The 20,694-nt window shown below is 36.2% G+C and overlaps 3 protein-coding genes and 1 long non-coding RNA gene across 4 annotated transcripts in view; 3 read left to right on the top strand and 1 right to left on the bottom strand.

Annotated features, from left to right (window-relative positions):
- The window catches only part of LOC137577716 (uncharacterized), a 121,575-nt gene that overhangs the window by 74,724 nt on the left and 26,157 nt on the right, over nt 1–20,694 (bottom strand). The gene's annotated exons all lie outside the window — the stretch shown is intronic.
- Nucleotides 1,759–3,347, top strand: LOC137576796 (uncharacterized). Its single transcript, XM_068290098.1, has one exon. The coding sequence runs from the start codon at nt 2,119–2,121 to the stop codon at nt 2,923–2,925; it is 807 nt and encodes a 268-aa protein (XP_068146199.1). The 5' UTR covers nt 1,759–2,118; the 3' UTR covers nt 2,926–3,347.
- LOC137576797 (uncharacterized) lies at nt 6,074–6,883 on the top strand. Its single transcript, XM_068290100.1, has one exon. It carries the CDS (start codon nt 6,379–6,381, stop codon nt 6,721–6,723), a length of 345 nt encoding a protein of 114 aa, XP_068146201.1. The 5' UTR covers nt 6,074–6,378; the 3' UTR covers nt 6,724–6,883.
- LOC137577783 (venom serine protease) lies at nt 13,573–15,433 on the top strand. Its single transcript, XM_068291329.1, has 4 exons — nt 13,573–13,797; nt 13,867–14,371; nt 14,411–14,611; nt 14,769–15,433. The coding sequence occupies exons 1-4, from the start codon at nt 13,573–13,575 to the stop codon at nt 15,431–15,433; spliced, it is 1,596 nt and encodes a 531-aa protein (XP_068147430.1).

The following is a 20,694-nucleotide window of genomic DNA, read 5'->3' as shown; positions in this document are numbered from 1 at the left end:
CATTTGAAACTATAGATGAGATTTGCCAGTAATCTAAAATATATTAAATAAATGCAAATATTTTCAAAAGTTTTCGATCTGCCATATCCTTAAACTAGATGACAATATATTTCATTGAAATTATTACCTAAGGTGACTGATTTTAATAGAAGTATGTATGTAAACTTAAGCCTTAAAGGTTAGAGCATTGTTTTATTTGTCTGTAAAGTATAATAATCCAAGTTCTATTTAATTTAGTTATGATTCACAAATAGTTAAAGCTTTGCGTGGACTGAGTTATATTTCCCAACCAATTAATGATTTGCGTTAATTTGGTTATAGTTCAGAACAAACTTAGGCGTTTCATGGGCAAGATAAATTGAGATAAGCCTGTAGGTTTAAGTGTATCTTATCGAATAACGTTTTTCTGGAAAATTTCGTTTAATGTAGTACAGAATATCAAAAGCATTAAAAGATTCACGAAAACTTAATCCTTTTTGGATGCACACGCTTATCCAAATCATCTTGAAAGCTGTAGGTACTTGAAAAGTATATCTTCCAAGTTTCTTTAGCTCATCTTTGGTAAAAAGGTAGACGAAAGGGTTGGCTTTTATAGGTTAGATTGATAACATCTTGGCAACAAAAATGTTCTTTAGGTGGTAGAATTTACTCTCTTGGGTAAGGCCTTAAGACTCTGTCTCTTTGGATCAGTGGCAAATAAGGTAAATTTCCTCTCCTGAGATGAATATTTAATCTCTTAAAGTATTACTTGGCTGTGTACAACTATAACTTGCAATAATATGGACAAAGAATTTCCTGCCTCGAAATTGAATCAGACATAAATAGAAACCATATCAAATATAACGTTTTGACTATGTGAATATTGTAAGTGGAAAAATATTGATTTAATAATTGCCAAAGATAATAAACGTTGCTAAATTGCATGACTAATTTCTTATAAAATTGTTAGTGCTAAAATTTAAAATGCTAAATTTTTTAAAATACGATTCTTACTTATTAGACCAAGTGACATCAGCATCAGGTAGTAAGTGGCTCTAGATAAAAAGGCTTTTGGTAGATTAATATTTTCTTAGAATTCGGCTACTGAGCAAACCTTTTAGATAAGCTAACATAGCAAACTTGCCTCGAGATAATTTTAAGTGGATTACTTAAAAACTTGTTGAGGAATTAGATAAAAATTAGTAATAACAGGAAATCCTCAAGTAAGAAGAATTTATAATCCTTTCTTATCATTTTTTGTTAACAATAAGAGTATTTAGAGAAGAGCTTGTGAAATTGATTTACTAGTGATTGTTGTTGTATTTTTGCATTTGCATTTATTGTAAAATGCAGCCATCTTCACGACATAATTGTTGTTGTAATTGTGTGCTAACTCAATTTGTTGTCGCCGTTGTTTATGTGTGTGTGTGAGTCGTGTGTGTCTGTGTGTGCGTGTTTTCATTTCTGTTTTATCTCAACAATTGCGTTAAATTTTCCACAACTTCTTCTTACTTGAGGAAGAAATTGTTCAACAAGCTTGTGCAAAATTAATAAATATGTTGAAATGTGACAAAAAAAAGGAAGAAAGAATGTTTATTTCTTTTGTTATTTAATTTGTTTGCTCTCAACTAAAAGAGAAGAATTCCAATTGAATTCCTTTGACAAATACAAATAATAATAAATAAATGATCAAATTTATTGTTCATACACAAACATACATACATACATACATATGTGTGTTTGTTTGGGTCAAAAGTATTCTTTGGCTTTGCTGTCAGTAGTCAAATTGCCATAGAATAGATGCCAGCCATCATTGTTCTGAATCGTTGAGCCGCTCCGAAATAAATTTCTCAGTTTCAAAATTTTCGTTCACAAAATCTACAAATAAAAAAAATATAATTTTTGGGTCCGTCTCGCCACAGTCACACACACAACAACAAGCCTTCAGCAAATTTTGATACCTAGAGAGCAAGGAAAAGAAAAATTTAAAGTGCAAAAACTGCAACAAAATTTAAAGAGTATTTTTTTTTTTTTTTTTGAATACCCAAAGACAATTTGTTTATTTTTCTTGTATTTTTGGTAAAAAGTGCGAAATTTGTAGTAAATTTAAAGAGAACGAGAAGAAAAGAAGCGAGCAGAATGTCAGTCGTATCAAAGAACTTGCGGGCAATCAATAGCATGAGCCAAATTGGACTGGCCAAGAGAATGTTCATAGAGGGAGGAGTCAATGGACTTATTATCAGAAATATATCCAGCCGACAACGTGGACATCCCAGACGTGCTCCTCAGGTTTCCAGCCAGAATCAACAGAGACAGTGGAACAGCGATTATAAGGTGAACCGATCCACTGCCAATCCCATAATGCGTTATTTGGCCCCGACACGGCGTAACAACATCTTGACCGCTCAGAATGCAGCCAAACAGCGTCGCCATCAGGAGTACAATGAGATGATGTATGTGACCAAAATGAGCGATATGAACGAAGAAAACAGTAAACGCATCAAGGAAGTGCTAATCAGAGGGCAGACCCGGCCAAGCTTGACCACTTCCGAAGAAAAGGCGCAGCAGCGAGATGAGGCCAACATGTCATCTACTCGTCCTCCAGTAGGAATGGATTCGAATATTCACACCGTTTCGACAGGAACTGAAAGTCAGCCCAAAGCCCAAAAACAAAATGCCACCCCAATGCCAAAAATGGAAATGGTAGAGGAAGATCTTCGCACTGTACGCGAAACAATCTTTGGGTCAGAAGACGAAAATGAGCAAGATAATCTAACCGACTGCCTGTCTGATGACCTATTCAAACGTGTTTCGGCCCAGAAACTGGATTTCAAAGAACCTGTCATTAGCAAGAAGGTTAGATCACCGTATTCCTCCTATGTGAACCATCGTAATCGTTGGGCCGAGTTCCGTCATAGCATGATCTATGGCCGTGCATCATTCTAAATACCAGGACTCAGTTTGGACAATCCACTTCAAAAAAAAAAATGAAAGAAACAATAATCAGGACTCAGTTTGGACAATTTGCTTTACAAAACCGGAACAACAATAACATGATGTGTCTTTGGTGTTGATTTTTTCCAATATATTCCATAAAATTTGCAAGACCTAAATGCGTTGGAAAAAAATAAAAATATCAACCCACTAAAATCTGGAAACTTTTCTTTGTTAAAGGTTTTCGATTTTTAATAAGTTAAAAATAACTTTACCTGGATAAGAAATCATTTTGGAACAAAGAATGTTAAAAAAAAACTGACTAGCAAATAAAAAAACCTTTAGAATAAAGAATGCAACTTCTAATTTCTAAGGTTTATAATCTCTTTACTCAAAATTTCTATCGATATTAAAATTGCATACAAATGAACGGATATTGTCAGCTTTTTATTTCCTCTTATATCGTTTCTTTGAAAAATAGTTATAAAAAAGTTGTTGCAATCTTGTGCAATGCTTTTATTTAATGACTAGTCTAAGTTTTTCCTGATCCATTATTGATAAAGCCTGAGGAAGACCAGTAAAAAAAGTAAAAAGAAAACAATTTTTTACTTTCAGCAAAACGAGACTAATTATAACTAATTATAATAATACTTTTATACTTTGTTACTTTTATTCCACGTACCTTAGCAAGGTACTTTAATCTTCAATCTTATCGCAGATATCGATATCCGATATTAAAAAAAGTTATTTTAGCACGCTACTTTCATTAGACCAAATCAAAATCTCACCAAAATCTCATAAACTAATAACCTGAACGATATTTGGGTTTTGATGCAAATGTAACATTTAAAGTTATCGTTTTTTCTGCCTATCGAAAAAGTATCGCAACAATATCATCACAAACAAAAGTGTCAAAATTCAGTGAATTTATTTTTTTTCCCCGAACCAAATTCGAAATTTTCAATAGAATTTCTTTTTAAATAACAATGACTCCGTCAAAGATTTTAGCCAACTGGATGCGACGCAATTCTACTGGAATTTTGGGTGCACATCTGACCAGACGTTCGTTTGGTTTGCGTACCAAAATTTCGGCGGATGTGTGTCCCAATTCCCATCCCGAGTCACGACGCACTATACCCGAGGTATATGTAGCTAAAAACCATCCCAAAAATCAAGATAGTCGTCGATACCAACACAAACTGGAACCAAAAATCAATGTAAACGAACAAGGACGCATGATCAAGAAATACTCAAGGGCATTGAAAAGGCATCCCACACATGGGGATTTTCAATGCTTTACGAATCAATATCGTTGGTCGGAGTTTAGACGCAAATTGATCTATGGCAAATATGGGATGTGAATCCATATTGAGTGAATTATAGTCTAGAGAATACTTGTTGAAGTATCATTTAGACTGGAAAGCATTCAGTAAACAAGTGGATTGAAAAGTTTTAAAATTTTTAGATTTTGGCACAAACTAAATATTTAAATTATTAATTGGAATAAATATATCTTCCACAACAAATATTAGCAATGTGTTTTTAAATAATCGGTTGATCAGTTACTCGTTTGGTTCATGTAATTTTGCAAATCGTATGAATTTTTCAGCTCATTTTAGATGCGGATCCTTATTGTTGATCCTTATGCCTGCATTTACAACAAATTTTAATAGAATCTTCAATCAATGGTAAACAACAGAAAAAGTTTTGAATTATTGATCATCCTGGCTCGACTTATTATTAGGTATAATCATCATTCTTATTGGCAACATTCTTCAGATCATCAGATCAATTCAAAGGAAACTTCGTTTGGACTGTGATTCCCAATTAAAGTATCGCCCGAAACCGTATTTCACCTTTGGCTTCAATTCCATTCACAGGAAGTCTCTTGTCACCAATTTTGTAGTCCTTTTTGCGCACTTAGCCCAAATCGCATCAACCGACTGCACTTCATTATAATCCAAAAGAGTTCTTAACCCTTTTGCATTTGCTTGCTACCTTAACACGCAAGTTTGCTCTTCACAAACTAGCGACATACTTAAAACAAACAAAATCAGAATACAACAAAAAAGAAAAACACAAAACACAAAAGCGAAAAGGAAAATACCCAACAAAAAACAAAAAAAGTGGCAAAAAAGAATGGATTGAAACGAAAAGAGGAATACAAGTGGCACTCAAGTAATATGCTTCATAATTTTTATTGTCAAGCCTTTCTTTTAGCATTTCGGAGACTGCTTGTGGGGGATGGGAAACTGGGGAAACACTCGACAACAAAAGCTTGGAAAAAAAATTGTACGAAAAAAAAAATAACACAGGGAATGAAGTGCCAGAGACTGTAACAAAGCAGCCGAGAGTAGCATAAATTTTATAATATACAAAAAAAAAAAAAAATCAATTGGGGGGCGGACTGGGACCAGTGGGGCGATGCACAGTCGAGGGTCCTTTCAGAGCTTAGCGACAGTGTCCTACTGCTGAGTTCACAATTAACTTGCCCACCGACTGTGACAGAGACGCGACAGCAACTTTGGTTCTGGCTCTTAACGTGGCCAGGGCTAATTTTGATGTACATTTGCAATTTGATTTTTCTCTTTTTTTTTTTTTTTGTCATTTTACATATACATTTTTCTTTTTGCATTTTTACTGCACTTATGAACGTAATTAGGCTTTGACTTTGATGTACAACAAGTGCCAAAAAGGTTTACATTTTATTGTTTCGCTTTTTAATTGTTTTAATTATGTTTTGTGTCCATGTAAAATTCTACTTGATGGAAATAGATTTCAATGATTGGAAGAGGAGATTTACAGTAAACACCACCTAGTCGTCCTTTTTATGTTGTTTTAAATATCACTTAAGCCGTGAAAAAAGCATCGCCGACTACGGCAAGTTCCTCCGTACAAAGTTTGGATTCTGCAATTCGAATTTTTGAAATTCAATCAGAAATCTAAAAATATTTGACATATAAACAAAAGAATACTTGAACTTTCCTTAGAAAGTCTCTAAAGATTTTTAAAGCTTTCTAAAAGTGTTTATACCCTTGTAGAAGGTAATATGAAATATTGATCAGGTGAGTCGGTGAAATGAAAAACCCTAAAGAAAAATCACAGAACATTGTTCCTTCTTGGTTGTTTTGAACCTCGCTCCGTTGTTGGTCAAACTTAGTAAGCAGTTCTTGAAATTTCAATACAATGAAAAATGAGTATTTCAATTTTCTAGCTAAGCTTTATCAGTTTTCACAAATATCTACACATAAGCATACACACACGCAAAGAAATAAAACAGTTTTTCAAATTATATAAAAATTTATGTACTTTTCGGCCTCCAAATAAGCAACTCCCATCGTATTGGCGGTGTAACTAACTATACGAGTTTAGAGTTCTTTTAAAAATTCTGTTGTGGACCTGCAATAAGTCCAACCATTTTTAAGCCGCTATCTATGCATAGTTATCAACGGATATCAATTCATTATGCTCTCGACAGGTCAGAATCTTTGCAAATTCATTAACAATTTGGCCAATGGCTCTCCATGGCATTGTCCAAATCGGAATGCCCATTACAAAGGAATCTACAGCACTGAGAATACAAGCAAACTTCGTCAATACAGAGCAAAGTGGCAGCAAAGTGAGCCGAATCCTGAATATCATCATGCTCCACGCTCTTATGTGAGAAACTATCTCAAGCATTTAAATGAACCGACGATGGATAGCCCGTACTCTTCTGGCATTAATCAACGACCAATGAGTTATCGTAATCCTCGTTATCGTTGGTTGGATTTCCGAAGGCGCATGGTCTATGGTACATACGATATATAGTTATTTTTTCCATATATATCATATGAGAGATTATTTTCACAACAAAGTGTAAATGAAATATAATATGCTAACAATTGTCTATGCAAATAAGTTATCTAAGCAATAAGTAGAATAAATATGTAATCAATAAATATAATATAAATTAAAAGAAAAAAGAGAATGTTAAGAGAGTTAAAAAGAACATTGGTTAAAAGCTGATAAATAGATTAAAAACATAATCGGTTGCTATAAGAACTTATTAAATTATATTTATATATATTTCTCACTTTTCAAGGCATTAAAACGGTAAATTTGACAGGATATAAGGCCTCCCCTTTGTAATTTTTTAAATGATGTTCAATGATGTTTTTAAAAATTCCCAAAATTAACAAGCAAAAATTACTTTTCTCTAATTTCACTTCATGTTCCCAACTAGATTTCACTTCATTGGCATTCTAGAGTTCATTAGCAAATTCTGCTGACGATAAAACTTATTGATCCTTACAATAGATTGCGAGAAATATACTCTACATATACTTCTATACCACAATTTATAAACTTCTTAGCATTACATTTTAACAATATATTCTTCAAATATAGAATATGGTACTAGGTAGCGAAAAGATTTGCTACAATCAAGCAAGAGATGACAAATACCCAGACAAATGTCCAGTCAGTATGTCGTCAACCCAAATTCCCTAAGGGCTTCTAAGAGTCCTTGTTTTTAATGGCTACGAATATTTTGTAATTTTTTTTCTTTAACTTTGGTATACATATGTATGTATATACCCACATCCCAAATGCAAGAAAATACTTTCAATAAATTTGGATTTTAGGATTAGGTCTATTTAATAGTCTGACATAAATTGCCTGAATTTGAATATGAGTTACTAATTTTGTACAATTGATCAAATAATTGATCAAATCTCATACAGAGAAGACACCTGCCAGCAAGTGCAATGCATCTGGATGGCACTTCACTTGCTGATTATGCCTAAAATGTCATTCCCAGTCCGCAATTTACACCCAGATCTGGCTCGGCTACCTCCCACTCGCGCCGATGCAGCTCAGCTCGTAGACGCTTGCATTTATCATCATTGACCAATGGTTGCATAAAGTCCGTCCAACGATTGCGATCATCGAGCAGTGTACGATGTGGCTGGAATATCGGTTGGGAGACTGTCATAATTCGTTCCCACAAATGACGCGGTACAGGTAATACGGATCGCTCCTCCAAATTCCGTATACTGAGAAAGTTTTTGATCAACAATCGAGGCGGACGTTTTGAGTCGGCTGCTGCATTATCCTTGGAATACTGCAATTGAATTGGACGGCGACGGGGCGGCAAATATACTAGATTACGTTGTCGGTGACCAAGTCCTGGATCACGAACTTTTAGATGCTGCAAGCTGACCAAGCTACGGATTGTTGACATGGTAATTCCAATTGCTGTCTATTTCAGGATGCGCGACTAAAAGTGGCAGAGCGGCAGGAGGGAAGAATAAAATACAAATAAAAATTTTGTATGGAAACAAACCAAAAGTTTTGTTTTTGTTGTTGTTGTTGTGTTGTTGTTGTTCTTGTTGAAGCTACAAACTTTGTATTGAAAATGACAAAAGTCATAAGTAAAATTCATAGATTTTATATTTGAATGAATTTAATTGGCCTACTACTACCTGGATATGAATACAAAATCGTTGGCTAATTTTCTGACCACACACGGACCGAACCAAAAAAAAACCAACAACAACCTCCAAAAATTGTGGTAAACCAAATACACACAAAAAAAAATGTGGTAAACATTTTTGACTCATTGCACTGTGGGAGTAAAAGCTATTCCTTTGACATTAATTTAAATTTTCAAGCTAGCAACTTTATTATATCTTTGATATGCACAAGTTATAATAAATTGTTGATCTCTTCCTGTTACCAGTCTACAGCTTTCTTATTAATCTAACTTTCCCCTAAATTCGTTGCTTTAAGGCTTCATTTTTAGTATTCAAATAAATCGAGTGTAAAAATTAGTCTCTTTATCTTAAAGTTCTTGTAAAAATAGAGTCAAGTTAGTCTACAAAATTTTTCATGGGTCTTTTCCGCTGAAGATGTGCTTCATCATCCGATTTAAACTATACCTAAATATTTATATACACACTTTAAGAAAAACGGTAAAGATTTTAAGGACTTTGCCATATTTGGCCACTTTTTGGTCTTTTCGAGCAGCAAATTTCGACATCTATTTTTAAAAATTTTGCAGTGTTTTACAGAAAAGTGAATGCGGAAAAAGTAAATTTCTTTCAACAGACGCAATTAGGGATGACAAATAGTGAAACTTTGTCCCGGAAGGTACACATGTAATAAGCTGGACAAATATTGATTATTTTTAAGAAATTTATAACTTTTCGATTGCCTTGTAACTTTAATATTTGTCTATAAACCATGTTTGATTCAATGATTACCTTTTATACACAGGCAATATTCTGTCGTTATAACCAGCAGCTACTGTCTGTATGTATCTCAATCGCTTTACGTCGAAATACAAATGCATGTAGGCTTGTATATAATGCACAGTATCTCGTACTTAGACGGATCGAACTATTTATTATCATTTAGCTTCCACACAAACGGCAAAGACACGAATAGTGACTTCTCAATAACTTCTTCGTTATTTTTCTCGTTTATTACACCTATTAATGACTGTGCCAAACTTGATTAGGATTGGGATGGACTATGTCATATACATAGCTCGCATAGGAACGATCGTTCGAAAGCAGTAACTTTTGTCAAAAACTTCGTTGTAGGCCGTTCTTTGGAATGTTCTTTCGAAAATTTGATCCCAGTTCTGCATTGATTGTTTGCTTGAGTTTCAAGTTTCAGAATTTTATGAACTTTGACAGAAAAGTCGTTTAAATCACCAATATAAGATTTACTGAACGAAGTTTTGCAGTTTTTATTAATTTAGGTTTCTTAGGTCTGTTAAAATTTATTTTAAGTTTCGGAAATATCTTTTTTGCCCATGGTTGCGTTAGGGGTTACGAAATATGCATTCTATACTCTAACGCCAAGTGTTTTTCATTATCTGCTCAACTTTCGGTACGAATACAAATGGGAATAGTTTTGCAAAACTGCATTTTTTTTTTTTTCATACATCCATATATGTATGTATGTATCAACATATATAACGATATCTATATATATTTTTGTATATATATAAATTTTGGCAGCCATTTTGTATTTCGCATTGCTGATAGAGAGGGGTTTTCGAGGGGAGCTTTGTGAGCACCGATTTGGCGGCTTTTGTACGACGCGTGGTTTTATGTAACTGCAGCTCTAGGCCCCACACCAACCTCCTTCTTGCCGCAATACCGCCGAGTCTTCTAAAAAGAAGGGAAGGTAAGGGAAAAACACCCCCACCAACCCGAAACGTCAATTGCATGAGCCGTGCACGTCGATATTTTTGCCAATTTTTTAGCCAGCCTCTTGTAAATTGCTTTTTGAGCTTGTTAGAGGTTTTTTCTAACCCTTTTTTGTAGCCCCTTTTCCCCCCATCATCTATGGATGTGTATGAGTATTTTCTTTTTTTTTTTTTTCCTTTTTTGTTGGCGCGCGCATACACGCTAATGAATAGTCAAAGTCGTCGCAGGACGATTGCAATTGCTTTCCGAATGCAAAACGAAAACTAAACGCAAATGTTTAGGCGCACATTACAACTGGCACGATGCAACTGCCCTGTGCATCGTAGCTTGTGTTTTCCTTTTTCTTTTTCGCTTTTTTTTTCCATTCTGCTTTGTAATCAAATGCAGCACAAAAGTATGCCAAAAACAAAGGGTAAAGGGCTGCAAAAAGGGGCAAGACCTATGATTTCTTATTACAGTGAATATTGGCACTAAATTCTGGAACTCTATTAACTAATTTTCATTGAAATGGATTACGACGATAATGTGCAGTAAGTTATAAAGAGAAAAGCTATGTGTAAAACTCTTGTTATGGGGCCCTGATTGAGATGTAATATATAATATGTTCTAATCTTTTCTTTTCTTTAATCATTCCGTAAAGAAATAATCATTAGTTAAACGCCCAACTTTTTCTATATACTGCAGTTAACGTATATCTTGGAATCAAACCACTATTTCAAATAGCTCCCATACAAATGACTTGATGGTATTCATGCTATGTAACTGCTAATGAGAATGCAAAATGTCGTCAAGAATGAACGACTGTATTATACATACGTCTTATAGGAAGGATAGGTCAAAATATAAAGCAATCTAATTTAGTGTTGTTACACGGCATTCAAGACAAAAACTAAACTTTACTTGGATAGGTATATTATCTCTTTAGAGATATGTAGATCTATGTATAAGTATACATACGTACTTATCCGTACATGAGTACTTCAAGTAACTCCTTTAAAAATAAGCAATAAGTTTCAAAGTCGTCGTTATTTTGAATCAATATGTAATTCTGTATATTTGTATATTTAACTAAAATACATATTTCATTAAATTTCTGTAAAGGGATTTCCATCCTTCCTACAGCTCACGATGTTTACTATAACTAAAGGTTCATGAGATTTATATTTATACGTAACTTTAAGAAGTGGACCTCTTAAATATTTCAAAGCCTTAGAGGCTTTTTGATTTAGATGACACTTCTAGTTCTTAGTCTTTAGTTTGCTTTGGTTTGATACAACACTTACCCAAAAAAGGCTGCATTTTTAGTTTGCTTTCTGCTCTTAGAGACTTTTCACAAGATAATTGAATGGAATATGCTGGAATATGCTTACTGTACTAGAGTCAAACACAAACTTCGTCTAAGGCCTTCCATAAAAATTCTCAATCCTAGCTAGGCCCCTAGCTGTTGTTAGTGGATGATTCTCTAGTTCTATAGATGTTGCTGTAGCTGCTTTTCAATTAGTGCCACCAGGCACTACCAATACCATAGCCATGACCACGCCCACGCCCACTTCTGAGTACCTATGCACCGACTGCAGTTGACGTTGAGTTGAGAGCGCGCGTTTTACGTAAATTGAACAACAGCCGCAGCAGCGTTTATAGGAGGTATAGAAAGTAGAGGAGGCTTGCAAGTCGCAGACCAAAGCAGAGCAGAACAGAGTGCAGACGTGCAACGTGTACTAAAAACTAAAACAAACAGAGAGAAATGGGAAAAAGAAGCAGCAGCAGCAACAGTCAATACATTGCAACAGCGCCAAAATACAGGCAAAGAAAGAAATAGAGAAATAAAAAACAAAAACAAAAGCTCAGACGAAACGAGACGCAGTCAGAATGCAATGCGCCAGTTAGACAAAAAACCAGCCCCCTGCCCCCTACTCTGGCACCACCTGCTCGGCGCAAAAAAAAAGTGGAAAACTGAAAACCAACCACATAGAGAGACAGACATAGATTTGTATTGCCTTTAAGCCTAAAAGCATGCTTCATATGTTATGCCAAACGTTTAATTATTTAACTGAAAAGAAGATACGATACAACTGACGAGACTAGCGAAAAAAAGCCAACCAAAAGGCAAACATTTTTATTGCCAATCGCCTGTCGAAAGCCCGTAAGCTATATACATATGTATGTATTTACATTCATACGTTCGTTACGTAGACAAAATACTCTCGTCCTGTATCTGAGATTAATTAGTTGACATTTGCTTTTAATTGCAATACAAACCCAAAGAAGGAGGCTGTAGGCTAGTCGAAGGCCTATAGAGTTTCGCTGATGCGTTAACGTTTGCATGCATGATTGATGCATGAAGGGGACACGCAAATCATTGTGCAACGCATTGAGGCAAGGCGTCAAGCTTGACACCCACTTGGCGTCGAAGTGGCCAACGAAAGGGGATTGCCCCCAAACAGAAAGAGAGACAGGCAAATAGAACTGATATAATAGAAACTCTCATAAAAGAAATTGAGTCAAATATGACTTAATATGTTAGTAGGAATCGATTAGTCTTTATGAAAATCAAAGAAATTCCTTGCATTACGAACCCTTGTACCCCAATGCATTTCTATGTTGCACAGAAGTATTAAGTTGTAGACTAAACTTTACCAAAGTTTAAGACGCTGGGTCTAAGCCGCAACAATCAGAACTTATTGACCCAAGAATACTTTTTAGCAATCTGCTTTGCAGGATGGTTGCTAGCAATGACTGACCACACAGGAGCATCATATCCAAATTTGGATCTTAATTTATGGAGAGGGATTCACTTCTTCTGGAGAAGTTCTTGGATTGCTTTAAGTATTAAGAGGACCTTTGTTTACGCGTTAAAGACCTTCGTTTCAAACCTCCTAAAACCTAATATTTTACTCAAGAATATGTCTTCTTATCAATTGCTTTGTTTTTATATATTTTCGAATCGAATTATTACTTATTTCCATTCACATGCTGATCTCATTTCTTATAAATGAGGTCTAAAATAATCTACTTTAAGCTTCAGTTTCTTCATTGTTACCACCATTCCTTCTTCACGTCTTTCCATCTTGCTTTTTTTGGTTTGGTTGATTCCTAACCTACCTCAAATTATTTGGCACTTGCCAGATATTTGGTCTACCCAAAAAAAAAACTGTTGGCATAAACCAGTTTTCATATTTTTTGGAGATCTTTTTTGACTGACTGACACACTTGCACTTTCTTTCAATTAACTGGGCGGGCGTCTCGTGTGGCGGCTTTGAAATTTCGTTTTGGATTTGGTTAAGACCCTAATTAACACATATTTTGTGTGATACACGTACAGGAACTTTGTGTGGGTCGCGTGTCAGTCACAATAGTTTTGATGGCTTTCCCATTTCATTCTTAAGAGGCTGCCAGTTTCGTGGTACTTTCAGTGCGTTGTGGATCGTCGTTGATCGCGTTTGGTTTTAAATACGTAATGTGGCTAGTTTGTTGGTTTTTCGTGGTTATAGGGAATGTGTTTTTTGTTGTGGCTCTCTACGAGCAGTGTAATCATGAAGTGAAATTGCAATCGGGACAGAAATTATATATCAATTCTCCCTATTATCCTGGCCTTTATCCAGTGGGAACTTCCTGCCGTTATGCTGTGCAGGCACCCGACAATCATTTACTTGAATTCAAATGTGATTTAAAATTGCAAACGGTAAGTTGAGTAACTTTCCATAGTTGGAAGCTTCACTGTGACTTTATGGGTATTTCTTTTGCCCTGCAGCCCTCAACGGATTTGACCTGCCAAAAGGAAGTGTTCCACTTCAATGCCGAGGGCGATGAGGTGTTGACAACATCCGAATACTTTTGTGGCAGCGGCAAATTTGAGCGCAAAAGTTTTCTCAATCGTGCAGTCATTTCCTACATATCCCAGCAAAGGCCAGAGAAGCCGCCGAGACCAAAGTTAAAGGATAAACTGGCCGTTGCCACCATCGCTAGCACCTCCACCACAACAACAACGACACCACCTCCTCCAATTGCCGAGGAGGAAGACGCTGAAGAGGACCTAAGTGACGAGGTCTTGCACGTGCTCCAGGATGTGGGCGTCAGTGATGCTCTGGCATATGTGGCCTCTCTCCTATATGATGAACCAGTGGAGGATGAAGAGGAGCGTTATAACGTCAACTTCAACAATGGTCACACAGTTTACTTAAAACAATTGCCACGTCACAGCAGTTCAAAGACTTCCGCAAAACGTGGCAAAATTGTTTCAGGTTTTCTTACACCAAGTACAGAGTTTACTTTTACTGGTGGTTCAAGTGGAGGAGGGATAGCAGGAGTTTCTGGTGGTGGACGTTTCTCTTGCTTGGTTGAGGCCCAATCGCCCAATTGTGATTGTGGCTGGAGTTTGCCATCTGCAGCCCGTATAGCCACTCCAACGAATGATGAGGCTGCCCTCCATGAGTTTCCACCTATGGCCGGGGTCTTGACCAAGAAGCAAGGAAAGGTCTTTTGTGGAGCAGCCATTAGTAAGTAGATATCAACAATGATTTCGTTGCAAATTTAAACTAAAAGTAAGAAAAAGATTCTTCTTAAGCTTCTAAAGTGGACATAGCTTTCAAAGACAAACTTTACTTTTATCATAAAAAAATATTGATAGATTGTGCTTTTGTTTCTAATTTTCAGTCCATCAATACTATCTACTCTCGGCTGCCCACTGTTTCGTTAGTTCGGAGACCAAACGAGCTGATCTTCTACGCATTGTGGTGGGTGAACATGATTTGTCGAGCATATTTGAGACACCCTTCACCCGTCGCTATGACCTACAGGCACTGATCCTGCACGAGCAATTCACCCAATTGGCCAATGGTCAACTGAAGAATGATATAGCCTTGCTGAAAACTCAAAAGCCCATCACCTGGAGTCGATATGTTGGACCAGCTTGTTTGCCCCTGCAACCAGCATTAAGTGGAAAAAAGTTACCTCTAGTGGGTCAGCAAGTGATTGCAGCCGGTTGGGGTACCACATCCTACGGTGGTCCACAAACACATCGTCTGCTCAAAACCAATTTGGATGTAATCGATGGCCAACAATGCCGAAATTCTTTGGGTACTGTGCCGGCTCATATTTTCTGCACTTATACACCGGGCAGAGATACCTGTCAATACGATTCGGGTGGAGCTCTCTATGAGAGAAGTTCACAAGGACGTCTTATGGCTGTGGGTATAGTTAGTTTTGGCCTTGGCTGTGCCACTCAACAGCCTTCGGTTAATACGCGTGTGGCTTCATTTGTCAAATGGATACGTGGCAAGACCCCCGAGGTTGCATATTGCCTAAAGAGTATAAACTGAAACAATTTTTCGATCTATTTCATTAAAGCCAAACCAAATAAAACCGTCAACCGAACACTAACCTACCTTTTTTTAATACCTTCAACTGCTTAATTGGATGAGGAGCAAAACGAAACAAAAAAATAGATGAGCTCTCCAAATGGGTAAAAAAAAAAGCTCCACAAAGTAACGGCAAGTTTGTCGCCCATTTTGTAAAATAAATAAAAACCAACTGCAAAAGAAAAAAAAATAAAGAGAAAATATAGCGACTGTGGCGCCACAACTGTCAGAGGCGCGGAGACAAACGCTTAATGCTAATATTATTTTCTTGCTTAACAAGCGATGCTTGGTCCTAGTGCCTCCAACAGATAGCAGGATGCCCTCCCACCTTCCAACCTCCCCCACATCCACTTAGAGTGGCAGGATTCTGCCTGCCGCTGTCGCCCGTTTGCTTGGCGCTCGGCTCGGATCCTGTGGCACATGTGACTTATTTGCACAAGCCATAAAAAATTTAACTTTATTTCGCCATTTTTAATTTCCTACTCCGCGGCGTGCATTTGGCGTAAACAGTCAACGTTGGACAATAACTACAAAACCGGACCCAACAGTCCTGTCGACTCGACTCGACTGGACCAGAGTCATCCCCCCTCCCGTCCACAACTACACACGTACACGTACACACATATATGTATAAGCCTCAAAACGAGAACAATGAACAGCGGGAGCGGGGGGCAAGGGAATATGAATGGACAACAACAAGAAGAAAAATGAAGAAAAAATAGGGAAAAAACGACGGAAAGCAAACAGCAAATAATTCAAAGTGGATACAACTAAAGCAAAGTCAAAGCTAATATACGAAAATGTAATAAAAATTAAAAAGAAATAAAAACGAATTAAAATGAATTTCGAAGGAAAAAGACCTGCAGGCAAAACAAAAAAAATAATAATAAAACCATTGTCCATATATGTTAGTATATATACACATCTGTTTGGATATAGAATGAGAATGAGAAAATGGTCAGCATGTTACCCGCATAACAGCGACAGTTCTAGGACTTCTGACAGTGTGTGTTTGGCTTGGGTTGACTTTGAAACTGAACAAAAAACTAGAAGAAAGGTGAAAGTATCAACATTTTTAGCATGCTAGCTGTATAAGGCAATAAATTTCATATCTATCATTCTATCATTTATCAACATCAATTTAGAATCTAATCTTTGTATTACATATGTTAATATTTAAAGATTTTATTGATATATATGGTATATATCTATTCAGACCATATGATAACTTTTAACCTATTATAAATTAAACTGAAATTAACGTATTCGATAAATGCTTGATTGCAATGCCTTTTTTAAGAGAAAATATTTGTTTGGAGAAATTGGAGAATCCTGTCTTCGTTTCCAAATTGTTTTAAAATGTAAATAAGATTTATTGTCTCATCAATGTAAGGCTTAAATTAATGTTCCAACATTTTCAAGGGAATGAATTGAAAAACTTTTAAAAATATATCCCATTTGGCAAATAATTTCTAATTGTTTTTACTTTCAATTTGTTTTATTATTCTGAGCTGAAATTGAAAAGAAAGACAGTTAAAGGAATTGTAAAACCTTCCCAAAAATGTCCTAAATTATAAAGCTGAAATTTTGTTAAAAACTATTATCTTGTCTATTTTATCGACTATGAAATTTTATAAATAAGTGAATAATATATTTAAATTCATCATCATGTAGCAAAACCATTTATTATTTATTTGGACACTAATTATGTTTTAATTATTAGTTGTTTTTTTTTTTAACATTTTACTCATTGAAGCAGTCTAGTGAGAAGTTCCAATTTGAATTTGCCGCCAATTTTCTGATAGCAAACGGTCACACTTCAACTACAATTAGGTAACCTTAGGACTATTACTCTCACCCTTAGGACTATTACTCTTAGCCTTAGGACTATTACTCGCACCCTTAGAACTATTACTCTCACCCTTAGGACTGGGCTTTTTGAATTTAAAGCTTTGTCTTTCAAAAAAAAAAAACGGTCAACTGAATTACCAAAGTAAAAATTAAAGCAATAAATTATATTTACAAAAATTTGAAATTTTTCGAGAATAAAGTAGAATAAAACTAATATTTATGTACCGTATGCTTTGAGAATAAACCAATATAAATAGATTTTTGCGAATCAAAAATATATAATAAGAAAGTAGGAAAGGAGTTGAAATGAAAAGAATTTCATTTAATTACCAATGGGATAATTACTACTTTTCAAGGATATTTTTCTTTGGTATCCTTGTTAGCCCGCATAATTAATTAACAATAGATTGTTTTGGCCACAGGAAGTGCCGGACAATGGCTCCAGCCCTCTACAAAACGCAAGGAAAGGGCAAAGGAAGTGCCCCGGCAATGATGCAAGGAAGTGAAGCGCAACAGTTGCATGAGCTGCGGGACCACTTGAAAATTAAATAAATGCCAATGGGAAATGCGAATAACAATGGTCAAGAACAAGTGAGTGAATGAGAGCGAGTGAGTATGGGAAATGGTCAGTATTTTCGTTCTGTCTGCGTGGGGTCCTTTTTCCCATAACTCGCATACACACACAGGTGTGTATAGTTAGATATTTCTGTGATTGACCCAGTCTTTTGATGGTAGCCGCTTGCGTAAATCCAATTAACGCCCTCAAAAAGGACGATCGATCATTTGGGGAATTTTGTTTGCTTGCATTGCGATTTGATGCGCGCAAGAACAACAAGGACAAAGACAAGGACTCGCAGGACTACCTGTTGAGAAAACGCTTGCCATAAGTGTGCGCGTATCAAATTACCATTTTATTTTTAATTTTTTCATTTTCTCCTTTGGTTTTTGTTTTTTATTATTATCCCTTTTTGCTGCTTCTCGAGTTCGTCTTTGCTTAATTGCTTGGTTAATGTTTCCTGGGAATGCAAATGAGATCCTTTTTACAACTTGGAAATTTTAATTGGAGCCACTTGAAACATTTACATTTAATGAATTTATGAATTGCATTTAGCATGTTCTCAAATGGTTTTGAATTTGACCACCCAACCACTTGAGAAAGATTGCTGGCATTTCTGGCCCTTCTCATTAAACTACTATTATCATACTAATCCTGACTGATCCTTGGGCTAAATACCTGTTAACCTGTTTTATTCTAAACAAAGTGTGAATGTATGTGTGTTTGGCTGTGTGTGTAACAATCTGGTTCCCTTCTTTTGCTACTGCCACAACAAAACAAGATTTTCTCAGCCTCCGACTTTCTGAGATGGTATCTTTTGTGAGGGTGGGCCCACATCAAATTGGTTACTGACGATATAGAGAGAGAGCGAGGTTCCCACACAGCCAAAAAAAAAAAAAGGAATGGCCCATATTTTGCAATTTAGATTTCTATTGATTGTTGTTCTTTCGAATGGGTATCCTTTTTTTCACTTCCGCAAAACCGGAAGGAAGTAGACAAAAACGGGGTTTTCTCGGAAATCGGAAAACAAAAACCAACTTAGTGAAATGATTTCGATTTAAATAAATAGACTTTTTTGTTTGCCTTAGTAAATTGTTAGTAGTTCATCTAGTTTCTAGTATATAGTTATGTCCTTGAGTCATGAGTGTCTGAGTGCCAAGTCAAATGCAAACAAATATCCTGCTTGTGACCTTGATGCAGGCGCTAATGCTTTTATGGCTCTATTTGCCTCCTACTCCCACATTCACCCATCTTCTCTCTCTCTCTTTCTCTCTCTTGTGGATGTTATTCTGCCACAAGGTTACATTTTATGATTTTGTAAAATTTCCCGAGTTCCATGTAATGTCAGACTGAGAGAGAGAGACTCAAACATCAAACAAAACCAACTGATGTCCGGGACATCATTACAAAACGAAAGGCTGAAAAGGTTAGCGAAAAAAGGATGCGCAAAGTTAACAGCAAAACCTGGCCGAAGGACTCTCAAATGCCTCTCAATATGCAAGAAAGGATAACTTTACGAGCTAAGGGTATGTCGTAAACGCATTTTGCATTGAACAATCTAACCAATGGGTGATTATTATTTGTTTTGGTTGTCAACAAATAACGGCGGGTGGCATGCATAATATGCAAGGATATTTTGTGCCCAGGTCCAGTACCAGGACCATTAGCGTAGCGATTAGCGGGTTGGCTCGAAAGGGATTCGAATCTCAATTCCACGTATTGAACATTGCCCTCGGCGAGTCCTTTTTGCGTAAAAAACTGACGATAGACTAGCAAAAAAAAAAAAAAAACACGATCCTTAGTTTTGCGTAAAAAACTGACGACAGAAGGGAAAAAAGAATCCTTGGTTTTGCGTAAAAAACGTTGGGCAGTTGAATCAAAATTGCGTCAGGCAAAAAAAAAACAGGTTAGTTTGGAATTCTGAGTAAAGAGTACATGGGTTACGCGAGTCCTTGTTGCGTAAAAAAAAAGGGAAAGAAAGGACTGAAAGTAGTAAGACATTGCAATTAAACAAGTCAATAGAAGTTTTCGCGTTCTTGGAAACTCTGGGTCCTCGGGTTGATTAGGATTTCAGCTAAGAACACAGATTTTCCTAGAAATACAAGGATACAAAAAATACCCTGCAGAGTGACAAATCCCTTAAAAAATAAACCTAAAACTAATCATAAACAATTTCTTATCAAAGTAATAATAATAAATCCAAGCCAATTTTCCCATCAAAACAAAATAATAAATTTCCCAGCTCCACACTCAAAGATCGAACAGTAAACAAGGAGTAACAAGTGCGTGTGAAAATCTAGAATAAACACATACGCACACTCAGTTGTTTCTTGGCGCAAATAATGGGAAAGGATCAGCAAGGATCCGCATCTATGCAGCTCCAGCTATTGGTCTACTAATCGTTTATTATGATCAACGAACTGAATCAATAAAAAATAATGAATTAGAGAGAGGGAGAAGAAGAAGGAAGGTTCTGAAGCGCCTACTTCAGACATGTCATCGCTCTAGCGAATCGGATCCTATGGAAAACAACCTGTTCCCTTTTTTTGAGGGAGGATTGCTGCAGCGATGTCCTTTTTGTGTGTGCGTTGGAGTGTTACCGTTTCTTTTTGCTATCGTTTCGTGAGAACACACACACACACACAGACAGACACACATGGGAGGAGTACAAATGCATTCCCTTTTGGAGTAACCTGCTTACAGTGCACAAATGTATGTGTGTACAGGTATGCAAAAAGTCAAAATTTGTATACAAACCATGGGAATGTGGTATGGATGATGGGCCATGAGAAAGTATTCGATCAACTGAAATGAT

The sequence above is a fragment of the Drosophila tropicalis genome, unplaced genomic scaffold, assembly GCF_018151085.1.
Source record: "Drosophila tropicalis isolate 14030-0801.00 unplaced genomic scaffold, ASM1815108v1 contig_593, whole genome shotgun sequence".
Classification (NCBI taxonomy): Eukaryota; Metazoa; Arthropoda; class Insecta; order Diptera; family Drosophilidae; genus Drosophila; species Drosophila tropicalis.
Note: the sequence above shows the minus strand (reverse complement) of the source record. Positions and strands in the feature narration are given on the sequence as shown.

Bases quoted from the DNA above. Each gene is read 5' to 3' on its own strand.
- LOC137577783 (XM_068291329.1), top strand. From the start codon at position 13,573: ATGTGGCTAGTTTGTTGGTTTTTCGTGGTTATAGGGAATGTGTTTTTT. The intron at 14,372-14,410 runs GTACAGAGTTTA...CAAGTGGAGGAG, and splicing joins TTCAGGTTTTCTTACACCAA to GGATAGCAGGAGTTTCTGGT. The intron at 14,612-14,768 runs GTAAGTAGATAT...TCTAATTTTCAG, and splicing joins CTTTTGTGGAGCAGCCATTA to TCCATCAATACTATCTACTC.
- LOC137576797 (XM_068290100.1), top strand. From the start codon at position 6,379: ATGCTCTCGACAGGTCAGAATCTTTGCAAATTCATTAACAATTTGGCC.
- LOC137576796 (XM_068290098.1), top strand. From the start codon at position 2,119: ATGTCAGTCGTATCAAAGAACTTGCGGGCAATCAATAGCATGAGCCAA.